Source organism: Haliotis asinina, chromosome 1 (genome assembly GCF_037392515.1).
Source record: "Haliotis asinina isolate JCU_RB_2024 chromosome 1, JCU_Hal_asi_v2, whole genome shotgun sequence".
Taxonomy (NCBI): Eukaryota; Metazoa; Mollusca; class Gastropoda; order Lepetellida; family Haliotidae; genus Haliotis; species Haliotis asinina.
This window is the reverse complement of record NC_090280.1, coordinates 75,493,658-75,513,649: the sequence shown is the minus strand read 5'-3', so window position 1 is coordinate 75,513,649 and position 19,992 is coordinate 75,493,658. Positions and strand designations below refer to the sequence as shown.

The window sequence follows — 19,992 nt, the reverse complement described above, 5'->3', positions numbered from 1 at the left end:
CCTCAAGAATCCAAACAACTGTAAGATATCACTCTAAGCGTCCATCTTTAACACGCTCCTCAAGAATCCAAACAACTGTAAGATGTCACTCTAAGCGTCCATCTTTAACACGCTCCTCAAGAATCCAAACAACTGTAAGATGTCACTCTAAGCGTCCATCTTAAACACGCTCCTCAAGAACCCAAACAATTGCAAGATGTCACTCTAAGCGTCCATCTTAAACACGCTCCTCAAGAATCCAAACAACTGCAAGATGTCACTCTAAGCGTCCATCTTAAACACGCTCCTCAAGAATCCAAACAATAATTGCAAGATGTCACTTTAGGTGTCCATCTTAAACACACTCCTCAAGAATCCAAACAACTGTAAGATGTCACTCCAAGCGTCGACCTTAAACACACTCCTCAAGAATCCAAACAATTGCAAGACGTCACTTTAGGTGTCCATCTTAAACACACTCCCTAAGAATCAGTTGCAAGATGTCACTCTAAGTGTCCATCTTAAACACACTCCTCAAGAATCCAAACAATTGCAAGATGTCACTCTAAGCGTCGATCTTAAACACACTCAAGAATCCAAACAATTCCAAGATGTCACTTTAGGTGTCTATCTTAAACACGCTCCTCAAGAATAAAAAAAATTCCAAGATGTCACTCTAAGCGTCCATCTTAAACACGTTCCTCAAGAATCCAAACATCTGTAAGATGTCACTCTAAGCGTCCATCTTAAACACACTCCACAAGAATACAAATAATTACACGATGTCACTCTAGGCATCCATCTTGGTACGGAACACTCTCCTCAAGAATCCAGACACACGTGACAGGAAGACTCGAACTGGGGATTGAGTCGGGGTGTCGTCGTCATCAAGGTTGATATCAACGAAGTGGGGGGCATCACGGAGGACGGGGGTAGACAGAGGGACAGGGAGAGAGGTGGGAGGGGTGGGCAGCTCAGACAGGGGTTCAAGGATGGTCATGTATCTCCCAGTCGGACGCTGACAGGGAGGAAGAGAAGGGCAAGAAAAGATTGACAGATGGGGAAAGTAGAGAAAGAGTAGATGGTCATGACTGATTGATATAGTCATGGTCAGTATAAGGAAAATGGGATTTAGATTTGGGATATTTACTGCAAAATAAATAATCAATAATAATGTCAAGACATGGCTTTGTGTCAGTAACTGAGACAATGGATTGGTCCATACACAAATAGTAGACGCAAACAAATTCAGTTTTACAATATGAAGCTACTGAATCCCTTAAACACCCACTTGACGAGGAGGGGCCCAGATGTCAAAGTTCAAAGGGAACCTGATCACGAGGTCAAGGGCTGTGAGGAAAGAAGGAATGAAAGTCTTAGAAATAACCCCTAACATCAAACAGAGCCTGACTGTATCAAACTTTCAACAACAAATGGCCTTCAACAATAAAATTGGAATAGCAGGGTATTACACAAAATTAAGATAACAACATACATGGGATATCATTTTTATACCGGACATATTGTCTGCTAATCGGCCAAACCATGTGCTCTTTCCCCATTGATATTTTTATACACATCAAGACAACTCTTGTGTTTGTACAAATAACATACTTGCAGTCGGTTTGGGGGTTCCATATTTGACGACTTGTGACTTACCTTTGTGAGTACCAGTGACCCTTTTGTATACAATATATATATCACAATACGTCTTGGTCAAGCATGTCGAGTCTATGTTGATATTAATCATGTTTTCCTGAATAATTTATTTATTATTTTGGGCCAACTGTAGAATCCCCCATCAAATAATCGCGCATGACATCAAACGTGCATCATTGTATCAGAACATTATTGGCTTCACCACCCTTTCCCATTCTTAACTATGACGTTGCAATATTGTACAAATGTACAATTACTCCGACTCAACCGGCTTAGTTCCCATGTGTTTCCAACCTGGCTATCGGAGCACTCGTATAATCACCATGATACGGTTTAGATATTAGCGGTTGTTACCGAACTTTTGGTACTGAATCGTGATGGTAGCATGTGGACAGAAGGAACACTACTACTGGTCAGAAGACCTTAAAAATTATAGCTGGCAGCAAATTCAGACCTTACAATGTAACTGAATATATTCTGAAAACAATTCCTGATTTATACTGTGAGAACAAGAACTGGCTTATGGCTCGGTTGGAACACAGTTAGGCTGAACTATATATTAATAAATCTGGCTTCGGGTACTATACTGTGATCCTAAACACCAATAACGTACTTATTCTGAAAACAGTTTAGTATTTACCATTGCGAGAAACCAAACTGATATGGTGGAGAGCACAAATGAAGCTGCATAAATAGCCACTAGTAGTAGTTATAAGCACATACCGCGTTCCTATTATATAACTCTGTGAAATTGATGTTGTATACTGTTATTTTTAAACCCACTTGAAAGGTTGAAAGTCCGTAAGTAACGCCAAATAAATTTAACTCGAGTGAATCTTCAATGGCAACCGGCAAAATGTTCAGGAAGTTTCTCCGTTTACCCTACGTCAGGATGAGTAAAGTCAAAAAGTCATAAAAGAAAGCAAAATTGGCAACAATTAACTATTGTAGAAATAAAGAAATACCTTGCTTGTAGGAGTTCATAGTGAAAACAACTGGTGATGAACAGATCGTCAGGCAAATGTCAACAGAAATTCAGCTATATCGCAAAGGTAAGATAGCGTCAAAATGGCGGTATCAGAATGAAACTGTCGTCATAGCGACGTCATAAATCTCGCGAGATCGTCATAGCATTACGTGAAGTTAACGACTGGTTTCATCCGTACCTAAGCTGGTTCCCGACTCCCTTTGCGCGCTCTAACGTACGCCACAAGTGAGGATCCCAGCCACGTTATTAATACAGAATGGCTGTTTGTCACATAGGACAAAAGAGACGACATAGCATGCCAGTATGCAAGTATGCTGCAAATGTACTTCAGTTTGTAACATAAATTTTAAACATGTTGGAAACACAACGATTCAAACAGAAACAGTCAGATTAATCGACTGTAAGTTACAAACGCCCAGTCATTGTAAGTTACAAACGCGCAGTCATTGTAAGATGTTATCGGTGTAAAGACCTTGGGCCTCCTTTCACAAAGCACTTAGGTGATCACAGGTCACTAAGGTAGCTTTAGTGCAGTGTTAAAGAATGGGAGTTAAGGTTAACCTTAGTAAAGGTTGCTTTGTGAAAGGCAAAGTGAATAGGACTATAAATAACGTCGCACGTGAGTATCCTTTTTAAACGAAATCATAGAATGCATAATGAACTTGTTTCTTGCTATCATGACATCGTCTCCTGTTGGTTTCCATGCCATGTTGGAATCCACGGTAACAATGACTGATGCTGCTGCCAAGGAGCACTCACCAAAACGGAGACACCAGGTCTCATCCCATCCAGTGATACATAAACCTATCATTAGATGCTACATAAGAGGCCCCGTGTAAAGGAAGTGGAACATTTCAAGTGCGTATAAATAGATTATACGCAATAAAAGCAAATATCGGGTACACCTTAGTCGTACTTAGGCTGCCAATTCAGACCCGAGGAAGTCACAAAACGACAGATATTCAATCGAAATTCCTTCGTTTTACATCTGTTCTGAAGAAAGTTTAGGTTTTTTGTTGTTTCCACTGAAAATGCTCGCCCAAACGCACCCAGTGCATGTTGGTCGAGTCACTTGAATGCATCCGGAGATATGTATGAGTGCACGTGAAATACGAAGTAGTCTTGGGTACGTAGACGGTGCGTAAACGATACCCTGGCGTGTTCGTCCCATTCGGTTTTGGCATTAAATGTGGAGGGCTGATTTACTTGTTAGGCGTAAGACTGGCAGGTTCATTTGCTATTGTGGAGTTCGATTACTGTACTTGCATGCATTAGAATTATTGTAATTTTTAGAGATTAGAGACTAACTGTGTTTAAACATTTTATTAAAAGTTCATTTTCAACACTTTGAGAGATTATGTCCAACTGATTATAAATCATCCATAGCTATCCCACTGATAACAGTTGCCATGTTTAGTTTCTTGTTTATGCCAAAGGTAAGTGTTAATTGGGTTGTCATATACGTCTGTGCGGCCCTTAAACCCTGACAGGTCTTAAGTCCCGATTGAACATGAATAATCATTAGTGGGCGGGGCTTATGTGCTACGTCACATATGGGCAACAATGGTTTCTGTTGAACTAAGGATAGAATACATGTCTCAATGACAGGCCTCTTTGCGTTATGCAATGTCTCAACCACAAGATGCATACGAGATATGTGTAAGTATTTAGTATATGTGCCGTTTATTCAATATAATGTGTTTTTTATTTTTTTTTAGACGCAGCTTCCTACAGGTAGCATTGGCTGGGTTGAAGCGATTTCCAAAGCCATCTCGAAAACATCCACTGGCTGACATTCGACTATGCCATGTCTCAGCCCAGTCCTAACTTTTCATTGCAGTCCTTCCATACACAGTAAAATATATTGTCAGCCGACGTAATACTTATGCGATGCATATTGCCACACCCAATTAGGCTATTTCCGCGCATGTCAAAAGTGGGTCAACTCTGATAGTGCACTGATGTAAGGCAGGTTACCCAAGCCGAAGCAATGCTAGTCACGCTCTGTGCTAGTTCACATTTTGAAAAATAAAAAGAAATATATATGTCCCCATTTTTTCCAAGAATGACAACTCATTCTTCTGCAGTTTTGGTCTTGTATCTGAAGTAGACAAATAAATTCTTTTAAAGTGTAAATTTAATAGTTTCTGGTATGAAGCCAATATAAACATAAAGCATAAAAAATAACCAGTATGCCAAAACCTTCACCAGTTAATATGTCTGCAAGAGGCCAGTTCTCTCTAGAATACCATTGTGTAGAGGTTGTTGTTAAAGACAGCACACTTATTGACTCTTAAATGTCATTTATATTTCTTTCATAACTGGAAATCACTTAAATATCAACAATTTCGTAGTATTTATGGAATTATTTTTATCCCTTCTTGACAATCTCGGTAATCCCTGATCACTTGGAGCCTATACAGCCTTCTGTAGACCAAATATTTCATTCACTCTCTCTCTCTTTTCAGTCACCACTTTCCGCACTCTCGGCGCTTCATGGCGAACAGTCAGTGGGCAGATGACAGATTGTGGCAGCTGCTCAGGGGAGCTCCATCCAGCCCCAGGCACCTTAAGAGACTGGTAGGACATGAAAAGGATCTTCATTTTGCCCTACCTTTTCAGAAAAGGACCAGTCGGAACTTAAGACCCTGTTGGAGTTTAAATATTTAAATATTTTAAGTCTGAAAAGGTCTTAAGTCCCGGTTGAAGTCTTGCCCCCTACCTGGCCCCTCATGGTTGATTGTGGCTGGTGCAGACCATTCCCCTGATCACTTGGAGCCTGTACAGACTTCTTTAGACCAAATATTTCATTCACTCTCTCTCTCTTTTCAGTCACCACTTTCCGCACTCTCTGCGCTTCATGGCGAACAGTCAGTGGGTAGATGACAGGTTGTGGCAGCTGCTCAGGGGAGATCCATCCAGCCCCAGGCACCCCAAGAGACTGGTAGGACATGAAAAGCATCTTCATGTTGCCCTACCATTTCAGAAAAGGACCAGTCGGAACTTAAGACCCTGTCGGAGCTTAAGACCTTGTCTACCAGGTCTTAAGCTCCGACAAGGTCTTAAGTCCCGGTTGAAGTCTTGCCCCCTACCTGGCCCCTCATGGTTGATTGTGGCTGGTGCAGACCATTCCCCTGATCACTTGGAGCCTGTACAGACTTCTTTAGACCAAATATTTCATTCACTCTCTCTCTCTTTTCGGGCACCACTTTCCGCACTCTCTGCGCTTCATGGCGAACAGTCAGTGGGTAGATGACAGGTTGTGGCAGCTGCTCAGGGGAGATCCATCCAGCCCCAGGCACCCCAAGAGACTGGTAGGACATGAAAAGCATCTTCATGTTGCCCTACCATTTCAGAAAAGGACCAGTCGGAACTTAAGACCCTGTCGGAGCTTAAGACCTTGTCTACCAGGTCTTAAGCTCCGACAAGGTCTTAAGTCCCGGTTGAAGTCTTGCCCCCTACCTGGCCCCTCATGGTTGATTGTGGCTGGTGCAGACCATTCCCCTGATCACTTGGAGCCTGTACAGACTTCTTTAGACCAAATATTTCATTCACTCTCTCTCTCTTTTCGGGCACCACTTTCCGTACTCTCAGCGCTTTAGGACCCTCTCTGTACCCTCTTGGTTGCTTTGTCTTGTGCAGAGACCCCACTGCATCCCTTTTACCATGTGCAATCCCCTCTTGACTCAACATTTCATTCATTTTCTCTCTCATCCCAGCCCACTTTGGCCACTTTCTTGGCATGTCAGGCAGACAGTCAGAGCGTACCTTGAACCTGCAGCCAGCAGCCCCAGAAGAGCTTCATCCAGCCCTAAGCAACTCTTGGACTGGTAGGAAATGAAACGCATCTTCTTTTTGCTGGGCCTATTCTTGAAATGCATTGTGTACAGCCTTCAGTGCTGACTGAATCATCTGACATCTGTGATTTGATGATTTTGTGTAAGAATTTTGTGTTCTTGAAATTTTGTATCCATGCAGTAATTACAACTAATATCTAATATTTAGTTGCTTCTTTTCTAGTCTGATGAATTCTGCAGAATGTGTGGAGAGAAGTTTTTAAGCATGCTGAGTCAAAAAAGAAATATTCTTTCTTTAGGGCACTATGAAAGAACAAGAGATGGTAAGATGATTAAATTGTTATTATTTCATTGCTGAGAACTGAGTGATGTACTCGATACACTGACAGTGCCACAATCAGTTCCATTAGGCTACACCTCCTTTCCAAAACATGGGTATACAGAATGTCAAGTCACAATATGGAGGTTGAGAATGGAGACTGGCTGCCCGCATATGATTTCAAATGGTCCGTGAGGACAGTCGACCTCTTAACATCTCAGCCCTGGTTCGTGTAGCCAGCAGAAATCTGTCACGTAGGTGACATAGGATGATCTAACGGTCTTCTGCTTGTGTCGTCACAATATTTCAGTCAGAACCTGAAGTGGTGCCTTTTGCCATGTACAGGATCTTGTGATGTATTATTTTCTCGGTTTCCATGGAAACGTTTCAGACTTAGTCTCAAAATGGGGGGATGGTATTCGTTTCCGGAGCAGAACTGAAAAACCGTTCAGTGTTTTTTCTGCAAAACTTGGTAGATATATCAATCAGAACCTATAGTGGTGCCTTTTGCTATGTATAGGATCTTGTGATCATGGAAACATTTTGGACCTTGCCTGAAAAGTGAAAGGTGTGTTTTATTTCCAGAGCAGAACTCTCAAACTTCTCTCAAAATGGAGGGGTGGGCTTTGTTCCCAGGGCACAACCCGAAAACCATTTCATATCTTTCAACAGATCTTGGCAGATATATCAGACATGTCTTGAAATTGTGACTTTGCTGGTTACAGATCTATGGCATTTATAATTTTCATGATTTCCATGGAAACAATTCAAACTTAGTCTATGAAAACAATGAGTAACTCTCAGATTATTTTTCCTTTCAAACATGTGGGGGCCGGGTGGATATGTCATCTTCTGATGACTCTTGTTTCACTTCTTGAGGCCAATGCAAACATGTGCAAATGAGGAAAACTTCGATGCAAAGATCACATGAACGATTGCACATGCAAAACCTGATGTGGCACTAACGTCATTTGCTCGACGAATTGATGGTTTTGAGAGGGGTTTGCTAAAGGTTTTCTGGAGTCGAAAGTTTGGGATCCCATTTCGGATATACAGATGTATCATCAGAGAAAAGTTATTCATTATTATCCTCCCGGCATATAATGGAAGAGGAGAATACAGTGTTTTGTGTAAATGGGCTGTTCTGTCTGGGCTCAATTTCTTCAGGGTGACTTGTGATAGCTTTCATTAAAGATCAGATGAAAGACACTGAACTTTACTGAAATTTCTTTTGGTCCACAATGTGCACATTGTATTGACTCCACCCATCCATGATTTGACTCCAAGTTCAAGGTTGTTTAGAGTGTTTCAGATTGAAACTTCGGGTGACCATTGTTGACAGTGGACACAGCAAAATTGAGATGGTCATTCCATGCCAATATGGCTGTCAAATAGTAATTGCTTCCTAACAGTTATCGCCAGTACATCAGTATCAGTGTGCACAGTTCAGGGCATTGAATTAACAATTTCTGTTTTGTTTGCAGTGTTTTTTCACAACACTAGAGGACAGCTCAAGAATCTTGTGGGATGTAACATAAGAGGAAAATTAAAGAAACAGTTATGAACTGCATAAATGTTTTCACCTTAGTCGGGGCAATATCACAATCAATATAATAACAATCTATATCATACATAATAGTGCATGTTAACAAAAGTGATTAATTGCTCCATTCCCTATCAGTCTTGCGCAAAAATCAATCAACTAGTCACACAATCAAATATCAGAGGTTACTGTATCATGATACAAACATACATTAATTCACAAATGAGACAAGGAATTCTGAAATGGCGATAGAGTAAATTGTGAGGAAACACCTATTTGTACTGCCATGATTCTCTTCTGCCGTCTTATATAAAAACATGATCAGCAGCAGTGAACTGACAGGCCATATTGGTGAATAGCTCAGTAAGTACCATGACTAATTCTTATTGTGCGGAATATTTTCGTAAATACTGCTAAAATATGGTGATAACTTTTCAGCAACATGTTAACAGCCTGTTAAGGAAGGATATTTTTCAATGAAACATAATGTTGCTGTGGAAGTTAGTGGGAAAACACTTCAGTTTTAAGCAACCTGTAAAGGCAAGTACACACTTTAATAATTCATACTTTTATGCTTTCCTGTTGATATTTTACCATGGATACCAGTTGGCAAATAGTGACAGATTTCATAGTACTGGGCGTGAAGCTATGGCTACTTTAAATGGAATGGATTGTTTAGTGGCCCAGATTTGAACACAGCTTTGTTTTGTGGTCTATCAGTGACAAGAGCCCACATTGTCGAGTCATTGTTACCTGGTTTTTAAATTCATAGAACAGATAAATTTGACAACAAATTAGGATAAAGTCGCCTCTGCCACTATTTGGGTGTCTGAGTTAATCTTCTCAGTGTAAAGTCACAAGATGTGAGTATTGTGAGTACGAAATGTGTTCACTGTTGTTGGCACAACATGTCACAAACCCTTTTGATTGAAGTAAACAATGTTGCATATGATTCATTCATTCTGTTTGACCCTTTTTGCATATGAATAGACATGGTTTTCTTTTTAAAAAACACTTTTTTCATTATTGACTTTCAAACAAGTATGTAGTCTCATGGCTGTTAATTTCCTATTTGACATTTAACATGATATTGACACCATTTTCAACTTGTAGAAAGACTTGTTGTGACAGGGGAGGTGTATCTTTACACAATCAGCATAATCAGAAGCCTTCACATCCAAGTTAGGCTAATGTTGGCAGTATGTAATCAAGCACCCTCATTTTGCACTGATATCCTCTACCACCTTGTAGATGCTGTCACAACTGGACATGTAGGTGCATACCATGTTTAGTAAGTCTTCTGGTCCAGGCTGTGTCTCAATATCAAATTTAATGACTCACTTAAACTTATTCATTAGATTTGTATTTCTGAGGTTTTTTTTTTTCACTTTGAGGAGAGTAACCAATAAACTCCTTAAGTTTTCTTCATTTTTTTAAAAAACTGACTAATGTATGAAATGTGGGGTTGTTGAAGTTATTTTAAATCTCAATCACATGAGGTCATGAGTATCAAAATCATATTCCTTTAATGTAGTAGACTCTGTTGTGTCAGTATAGGAAGGCAAAGAACTGACCATTAATGAACAGGAAGTTGTGTAGTTACCAGTTTTTAGGTTTAAACATTATTCGATATTCGAAATATGCCTTTGCTTGGAACTATCACATGCCCCCCTTCTTTTGTGACAAATGAGTGAAATCCTATGGTATCTGTTTGATTATAAAAGATTCTTCATTAATGCAGAAATACATTTTGCAAAGCATTTTTGAAATAGTGTTACCTGAGGGTTATAATAGACCTAATTTGTCTCTAACAGCTATTTCAATGCAAAAAATCTCCTCTTTATGGATATGTTGGACAGGAGAAAGTATTGAAGTATCATTCAGTTCCCTTTTATAGTCGACATCTCATCTGTCTGTCCGTCTGGTTGTCCATAATGATTTTCTTCCCAGAGCATAACTCAAAAACTGTTCAATATTATTCAGTAAAAGTGGTAGATATACCAAAAATACATTTTGGTGGTGCCTTTAGCTATTTACAGATTTTTGTCATTTTTTTTCCTGGAAACAATTCAGACTTTGTCTCAAAAGGGAAGGGTGGAGTTCATTTCCGGAGCATAAATCAAAAACCGTTTCATAATTTTATACCAAAATTGATAGATACAGTAATCTCAACCTATGGTTGTGCCTGTTGCTAGTGACAGATTTTTGACATTTTTTTTGTTTTTCTATGAAACGTTTTGGTCTTAGTCAAATGGTGCAGTGGGTTCGTTCCTGGAGCAGAACTCAAAAAACGTTGAGTATTTTTCTGCAAATTTTTTTTTTGACAGTAAGAATGTAAAGTGGTGCCTTTTGCTGTTTACAGGTTTGTGTGAGTTATCAAATGGAGGATTTTGAAGTGGTGCCTCACTGTTTACAGATACATGGCGTTTATATTTTTCTTGATTTCCATGGAAACAATTCAAACTTAGTCTAAAAAGTCATTAAGTAACTGTCAGATGATTTGTCCTTTCAAATATGTGGGGGCCGGGGGGATATGTCATCTTCTGATGACTCTTGTGATTTATTATTATCTCGGTTTCCGTGGAAACATTTAGGACAAAAAGTTTCTCAAAAGTTATAGGTGTGTTTCGTTTCCGGAGCAGAACTCAAAAAACTTCTAAATATCTGTCAGTAAAACTTGGTAGCACAACTCGAAAACCATTTCATATCTTTCAACAGATCTTGGCACATATATGATACAGATCTTGAAATGGTGACTTTGCTGATTACAGATATAATTTATATTTTTAACCTTAAGTGAGATATGATATGATATGACATGATATGACATGATATGACATGATATAGGATACTTATATAGCACACATATCCACACATTAGTACATGCTCAAGGCACTGGTATTGTTTCCCTCGATCACTTGATGTCAGTCTGAACAGCACACTGGGACACATAGTCACAGTACTTAGTCCAAGTTCACTGCATGTTGCTGTACTGGAGTTTGCCAGTATCCATTTGGCCACCATCTGGTCATATGCCAACGGATTTGTGGGTTGTGCACTGTACATTAGAGGTCTGCAACACAAATAGTCTGCACACAAAGGGGGCCAGGGGAATATGTCAGCTTCTGATGACCCTTGTTTCATTGTGGTTGTGACATGATGCTGATTACCACTTTTCCAAGATATAAAACATCATTAATTTGGAAGAACAACAAGTGTATAGATTAGATTTAAAGTATTTTTATAGTCCTCCTTTCTGGAAGCAATGATATTTGAATCCAGCAATCCAGCAGGACAAACAGACTTTTTCTGTAGGCTGGTGCATTGGATCGTAGACACATTTTGGTCAGTGTCCAACACTGTAAGTTGTGCAGCAGCATCAACATGCACATGCTATGTAAGTTAAGGCTTGCTAAAATTATTTGGAGTGCAGAAGTCAACAGTAATCATCATGCTCATGTATTTTTGTACTAAGGTTTAGTATGTACAAATCATGTTTAATTTGGAACACATTTTTCAACCAGGACTATCATGGACATATATCATTAATAGTCATTCTTCTTTAGTCAACACATTATATAGGTTGAGATAGAAAAATGTTATCACTAAATATACTGCCAGTGCCCTGTTGCCATTACCTGTGCATTGTGAGGAAGTCTGTCTTCTTCATGCACTAGGCTGTTGTGTTTGGGAGTTTGAATCAAACTTGGTGCTGGTGTGTTTCAACACCCTTGTTTTTTGCTGTTTTTGACAATGTTTCTTTTCACTCAAACTCAACAAATATTGAATTTTATTTAAAGTGACCATTAAGCGCACAAAAACTAACATTTATCTAAGAGTATAAATGACTTCACCATGATTCAGTTTATATATGTATATGACTATCAAATTTTGTGATGTTCCCACTTTCTTTTTTTTTTGTTGTTGTTGTATATAATGAACAATATACAATTAAGGAAGAGTCAGTTTTTGAATAGTATGTCCTTGTACCTAAAATGTATTTTTTCACATCCATAGCTAAGCCAGTCATGGTACATGAACATGTCAATAAATATAGATTAGTATCTGTGGCTTTTGCACTGAATATGTTTCTCTACTCTTGTTCATTTTCAGTAAATTTTATAACATTATTAACATTAATCACATAATGTGAGATAAAAAAAAAGAATGGTAAACATGACATTATTTATTACTATACCTCTCCATATAGCTTAGATATTGTTGAGTGTGGCATTTGATAACAACAACAAAAAAATAAACAAAAACATGTGAAATACAATTGATCCTAATGATTGATATTGATACATTTCAGGCACAACCAGTAAGGAAGTCACAGTGGCTGATCCGTCTAGACAGCTGACTTTGTGTGCTGGCGATAGGGTGCAGGTTCAAGTCCCAAGTGGGACTCAACCAAAAAAGTACTAGAATTTGTACTTTACTAAGAAAGTGTAATCCCAAACATGACATACATTACATTTGATCACTTCCTAAAGGGCAGTGTAATCACAATGCCTTGATATGGGAACAATAAGTCAAACTCAACATTCCCTATCTCAGGGAAAGCTAGTTGACAAATATCAAATAAAATATGTGTGATCTGATATGAGATATCAAATGTGATTTTTATGGTCATATGTAAAGTTTTAGTCACAGATGCAGAAGCATCTTCCTGATGCCTGATATAAAGGAAATTATTGTTGATGTAATTATTACTGAGACAGATACACAGAAAAGATGTATTTGACTTGCAAGTTTCCACTGGTGAGGCAGTATATGCTCAGCTTTCTGTGAACCCTTAGTACCAATACTATATGCCATACTAACAATCAGACAATTCCCTCGGCTCTGTAGTGGCATGGCTAATGACATATTTGTCATTTTTCCATTCAGTGAATAAATGTATTTGACAGTTCAAAGGCTTCTGACAGATTTTAGCCGTAATTGTCCAATAAAACATTTTTATGTTTGATGTTTAATTCATTATATTTTTCTCATATTTTCCTCCCTTCAGGTTATGACATTAAAACCAAATGTTTTTATTAATGATTAACTTCATATGTTCACAGGTTGTTCACCATTCATCCCATGTTGGGTTGATCCCCTAGTCCAGATCAACATTTTGCAGACAGCTTGGAATTCAGTTGATGTCTACTGTTGCTCTCAAGTGAAGCATTATGAACTGAGTGCAGCGGCACTGTTGAATTTCTAGATTTAGCATTTAGTTAGGGTAATTCATGCACCCACTTGCCATTGATTTTAAAGGCATTATTCCATTTTTGGTGACAGTCATGTGATGAATAAAAAAGTTAAAAATCTGTAAAAAATAGAAGTCTTGAGCAAGTACACTGGGATGTTAATCACAAGTTTGAAATGCAATTTGGTATCATCAGCCCAGAGAACATGTCCAAATTCCCTAAACTGTAGATTTTAAAGGCATTATTCCATTTTTGGTGACAGTCATATGATGAATAAAAAAAGTTAAAAATCTGTGAAAAATAGAAGTCTTGAGCAAGTACATTGAAAAGTTAATGACAAGTTTGAAATGCAATTTGGTATCATCAGCCCAGAGAACATGTCCAAATTCCCTAAACTGTAGATTTTAAAGGCATTATTCCATTTTTGGCCTCAGCCATGTGGCGAAAAAAAAAGTTAAAAACCTGTAAAAAATAGAAGTCTTGAGCAAGTACATTGAAAAATTTATCACAAGTTTGAAATGCAATTTGGTATCATCAGCCCAATGAACATGTCCAAATTCCTTAAACTGTAGATTTTAAGGCATTATTCCATTTTTGGTCTCAGTTATGTGACGAATAAAAAAGTTAAAAATCTTTAAAAATAGAAGTTTTGAGCAAGTACATTGAAAAGTTAATGACAAGTTTGAAATGCAATTTGGTATCATCAGCCCAGTGAACATGTCCAAATTTTTAACTTGCCTTACCATAGGTCTTATTCATATTACCTCTAGCTTCGCTAAACGAGATCAGACAGTTGTTGATTCGCCATCCCCTCGATGGCTACCTCATGTAATCTACGAATGTAGTCACGGAAGTGACGTGATCTCTCCACTCCCGCGAGAGCGCAGAATCCAAAATTCACTTTTACCTTAAGCGTGCGTGCGAACGGACATGTTGGTTTGCTGTGTATCTACTTTGTGTAGTTTCAATAAAGTTGCTACTCTTTGGTAGGTATGGTTTGTATCCCTTTGTTGTGTATGTCAAGTTAAACAAGTATTTAACTGCACTTACCTTGCTACCTCGTGTTGTTTTTTCTCACTCAGGCATGGGTTTGTCCTTGTCGTGTGTGAGAACGGCATGGCGTCCATGGGGGTAGTTCATCTTGCTGGTTGTTTGCCCTTCATGTATTTGTCCATGCTTGGTCATTTTACTTGTGATTTTGGTACTTTTCGTACCTTTTTCTGCCATTGAATTCAGCGTATCGAAGGCAGCCATTTTGGTTGTCGTTTTCGCTGCCCCGCACTTACGGGTGTGCCTATTTTTTATGTAAGGGTGCAATTACTTTCTACATTTATTATGTAGGGGGTTTTCCTCCTGGCACTGTGTCAACCTGTCGTCAAATGTTGGTTTCTTGTCTGTTACAGTTTTGTGTATGACTTTTGTACTATCTGCAAGGGGCAGAAGTCAGCCAAAGACCCACATCCCTGGTGTCCGGATTGTGCGTCCGCTGTTTGCTCCATTTGATAATCGGTGCCTACACTGTCAGACATTATCTCTGGCAGATTTCAAGACCTTTTTGGCGGTTCGGAGGAAGCATTTTACGCAACGTAAAAGAAGAATGTCGTCGCCAGCGTCTTCCCTGGGATCCTTACCTGACGACCAGGAGCTACCACCACCTTCAGTACCAGTATCGACGCCTAGTGTGGGGAGCTCATCTATTACGCCGGCGCGCTCGTCTCCAGAGTTACACGTTAGGACGCTTTTGTAGACCTATCTCACCCTGATGCCCTATCCCACCCTGAAGTTCAGAGGCTTCTGCGGTCTCTTTTGACGCCTGGCGCTGCTGTACTCCCTACCTCGTCGTCCGCACCCTCACCATCGTCAGCGCCTAGACTTACGCCAGCGCCGTTACCTGTACCAGCGCCACTGCCTGTCCCGGTGCCTTTGATTATGTCTGCACCTGTGTTTTCATCAGCGCTTATCCCGACACCAGTGCCTATTCTGACACCAGCGCCTATTCCGACACCAGCGCCTATTCCGACACCAGCGCCTATTCCGACACCAGCGCCTATACCAACACCAGCGCCAACGTTGTTACCGGACCCTGCTCCTGTGCCTACTCCTTATCGGATACTCAGGGTGTCTCATACACTTTCTAGAGAAGAAGTGTTACAGCGCCAGTTGGATGAAGAACGCTCTCGGCACTTGGAGGCTGAGCGTTCCCAGCGCAGGTCTCGCTCCAAGTCCCCGAGGGGTGGACGCTCCGGCTCTCCTCATCGTAGCTGGCGCCGACGCTCCTGGTCTGGTTCCCGATCTCCAAGGCGCTCTTTAGAGGAAGACTCACGTACCAGAAGTAGACGTAGGGTGCGGTCCCGTTCAAGATCGCCGCGGCGTCTCTCTAGATCCCAGCGTTCGCGATCGCGAGAACCACCGTGGACTTCCTGCAACGAATTTAATACTAAGAATTCTGCCTCCAACTCTAATCAGCGACGGGAATCAACCTCTGTTTCCTGGGAGGATCACGAGGAACAGTTCTTTTGTCCAGATTACGAGGAGGATCCTGGCAATGATGGTGATAATGATGGCACCTATCTTCCCTTAACTGCTGTCTTTGAGTGGATTGCCGATAGATTACCGGACTGTCCTTCACCTTCTTCTGATTCAAGCAACCCGGCGGCAATTCACCTGTCTCCCGAATTAATCATTCCACCTCACCCCATGGTGGCGGATGCTGTAGCTTTACTAGATTCTTTACTAGAAATTATCCCTAAATCCTACTATTAAAGCATCCAAGTCTAAGAAATCAGACTATAAAGTTCACAGTCTGGATTTTGCCGACAACGGGGCTGTGCAAGACGACTCTATCAAGAGGTTGTCAAGCTCTACTTCGTCATCTTACAGAGTTCAGGATTCAAAGCTAGCAGCTATTGACACGGAACTGAAGCGCATGGTTAAACCTATCTCAGCGCTTGCGTCTGCCACCTCCGCTGCAGCCATGGATTTATCGGAGGATAATGCCTCGAGGGTGGATCTTTTAACTACCATATTTGCTTGGCAAGGCAGAGTACTACATGACCTGCTTGGACATTTACAACAACTATGCGACGATCTGGTTTTCTGGAGGCTTGCACCTGGCAAGAGGAATTTAAACAACAGCTACTTCTTACGCCATTTACGTCTAAGTTCCTCTTTGACGAAAAGATTCCGACGGTGTATAAACAACACGCTGAACCCACAAACACGGAAGTGGCATTATCAACCTTTGAGGCCTTGGGTTCTGCTTTTCGTGGCCAAGCCAGGGGAAGTGCCAAGAAAAGATATGTGCCCAGAAGAGAGTCTATCCATTCCTCGTTTGGGAGGGGACGAGGTCGTACTAAGGACTCGGAAGTGCACCGTAAACCCCAAGAACGCGGCAGGGATGTGCCCTATACGTCCGGTCGAGGTAGGGGCAGGCGCCCCTACTCCGGCCGCTGAAGCCATGGACAATTAGGTTGTCCCACCCCCAGTCGTGCCAGTTCATCCGACCCCTGTAGGTCGGAGACTAGGGGTCTTTTGGGCCAATTGGACATTCCTGGAAGACCCGTTTGTTTGCAAGATCCTGAGAACCGGCTACAAGCTACCACTAGCCGGAGCTCCGCCGTTGACTACCACTCCCCAGTCACGAGTGTACTCAATAGATCAACAGGTACTTATACTAGAAAACAGACCCGTGAAGGTCCCGGGGTAGAATAGGCCTTCAGCAACCCATGCTTGCCATAAAAGGTGACTATGCTTGTCGTAAGAGGCGACTAACGGGATCGGGTGGTCAGACTAGCTGACTTGGTTGACACATGTCATCGGTTCCCCATTGCGCAGATCGATGCTCATGCTGTTGATCACTGGATTGTCTGGTCCAGACTCGATTATTTACAGACCGTCGCCATATAGCTGGAATATTGCTAAGTGCGACGTAAAACTAAACTCACTCACTCACTATACTAGAAAACATCAACATTTTGTTAACCAAACGTGCTATAGAGATAGTGCCAGAACCCCATCACTCCCCAGGGTTCTATTCACCCATCTTCCTGGTACCCAAGAAAGACTCCACCAAAATGCAGATGATTCACAACATGGCGACTTTCAACAGCCTGTATTTAGCCGAGCCCCCGCATTTCCGAATGACATCACTGGATCAGATCCGAGCCAAGTTGTCACCCGGAGCTTGGATGGCCAGCCTAGATTTACAGGCTGCTTACCTGCACGTTCCTATTTTCCCACGTCACAGGAAGTTCCTGCGGTTCATATTCAACGGGGTACACTACCAATGTCGGGTACTGCCGTTTGGAATTTCTACGGCCCCGTGGCTTTTCACGCGGATCACGCTGCCGGTCACCTGATTCCTGCACCTTCAGGGGATAGACTTCGATCCTTACATTGACGATTGTTTTCTGAATCACTGCAATCCTCAGTTGCTACGCAAACAACTGGACTTCTCCACACGCCTGTTACATCAGTTGGGATGGATCATCAATACCGAGAAGTCGCAACTAGAGCCAACGCAGGAGTTAACATTCATCGGGGGGTTGTTCCTGACCCGGCTCAATCTTGTCAGGGTCCCTCCCGATCGATGGCAGAAGATTCTCGCCTTTACGGATCGAGCTCTGTCCCTACCTCTAACCCTCAGAGAGTGGCAGTCTCTGTTGGGTCTGTTGACGTCGGCGCAAGACCTCCTCCTCAGAGGACGGCTTATGCTGCGCCCACTTCAGAGGTTCCTATTACCATTTATTCGAGAGAACGACCTCCAGTCATCATTTCTTCTACCGCCGCACTTGCATCGGTACCTCAGGTGGTGGACGGTAGAGTGGAACGTCTGCGCCGGTGTTTGTTTGACAAGCTTCAAACATGACCATGAGTTGTTTGTAGACGCATCCCTCCTGGGATGGGGTGCTCACTTGAACGGCCAGACAACCTCAGGGCTGTGGTCAGACGCCGAAAGGAAGTGGCATATCAACAACCTGGAGATGCAGGCAGTCATCCTAGCGGTCCACCATTGGTTACCGTTTCTAACAGACTCCAGGCTTCTGGTGGCGTCCGACAATTCCGCAGTCGTGTGGGTGATTCGCAATCAGGGTACAACCAGATCCAAAGAACTTCTGGACCAGATGTTCCTCTTAGCGGACCTGGTAGACAGCAACGGCATCGTGATCGCGGCTCGTCAGATTCCCAGTTGCAAAAACATTCTGGCAGACGCCCTGTCACGCCCCGGCAAACCGTGCCCTACGGAGTGGATGCTCCATCCGAACGCATTTCGCCAGATCTGCTGTCAACTCGGGAGACCACTGGTAGATCTCTTTGCCACCAGCTTCAATCACCAGTTACCAACGTATGTGTCTCCCGTGCCGGATCTGCAGGCGTGGGCTGTCAACGCGATGTCTCTGTCATGGGAAGGTCTGGATGTGTACGCGTTCCCTCCTCCAGTCCTTCTTACAGACATAGTTGCCAAAATCAGACTGACACAGAACCTCTGACTGCTTTTGGTCACGCCCTGGTGGCCGGCCAGGTCTTGGTTTCCCGACCTTCGACTGCTCGCCAGCGGAGACCCATACAAACTTCCAGAGTGGTTGCATCTTCTCCGACATCCACACAGTCGACAACTGCATCCGGATCCACTACGTTTTCATCTTCACGCATGGGTCATTTGCAGAGGGCGTTAAAGGCTAAGGGCTACTCTACGCGTGTAGCAAGCGTTATAGCTCGCTCACATAGAGTTTCTACCCGATCTTTATGACGACAAATGGCACTCGTTCGAGAATTTTTGCGCACAAAGGTCTCAAGATCCCATGGCAGCATCCCCTCAGTTTGTGGCACAGTTCCTTCTTTTTCTACGGAACTCTAGACATCTCAGAGGCAGCACCTTAGGCACCTATTTGTCAGCACTGAATTCTGTCCTTACTATCAAGTCAGATGCACAGATCTCCAAGGTCCCGGAACTTATTGCGCTTCTCAAAGCTTTCAAGCTGGAAGACCGGAAGGCCAAGTTCTGTCCTCCAGCTTGGGATCTGAATGTCGTCCTTCAACATCTCAGAGGTCCGCCGTATGAGCTGTTAGAGGAAGCCTCTTTCGAACATCTCTCCAAGAAGACGGCTTTCTTACTATCTTTGGCAACAGCGGCTAGAGTCAGCGAGATCCATGCTCTTGGCGTTACTCAGATCCGCTTTGAACAGTCAAGGCATGGACGTGTTCATTTGGGTTTGCTTTGGGATTTTGTGGCTAAGAACCAGCTTCCCGGACAGCCCAACAGACTATTTTCCATCCCTCCTTTGTCTACGGTCTTGGGTCGTCATGACTTGGAGGAGGAGCTGTTATGTCCAGTCAGGGCTCTGAGATGCTATATTGAAAGGTCAGCTTCTAGGAGACGATCCCGCAAAAGGTTATTCATTCCCTTTGCCTCGACCTGCAAAGGCAAAGTAAACAGGAATACTATTGCCCTCTGGCTCAGATCGACAATCCTGGCGGCCAATGACGACAAGCACCTGCCTCATCCGGTAGCA

General features: G+C 42.1%; 2 protein-coding genes across 2 annotated transcripts; one reads left to right on the top strand and one right to left on the bottom strand.

Annotated features, from left to right (window-relative positions):
- Positions 1-769: 769 nt before the first annotated feature.
- Positions 770-2,622, bottom strand: LOC137282720 (uncharacterized). Its single transcript, XM_067814510.1, has 3 exons — positions 2,604-2,622; positions 1,271-1,329; positions 770-997 (listed from the first exon to the last, which is right to left on the bottom strand). The coding sequence occupies exons 1-3, from the start codon at positions 2,620-2,622 to the stop codon at positions 770-772; spliced, it is 306 nt and encodes a 101-aa protein (XP_067670611.1).
- A 13,936-nt stretch (positions 2,623-16,558) lies between these two features.
- LOC137275327 (uncharacterized) lies at positions 16,559-18,969 on the top strand. The gene is made up of 3 exons (XM_067808163.1): positions 16,559-16,901; positions 17,507-17,754; positions 17,911-18,969. The coding sequence occupies exons 1-3, from the start codon at positions 16,559-16,561 to the stop codon at positions 18,967-18,969; spliced, it is 1,650 nt and encodes a 549-aa protein (XP_067664264.1).
- Positions 18,970-19,992: the final 1,023 nt, after the last annotated feature.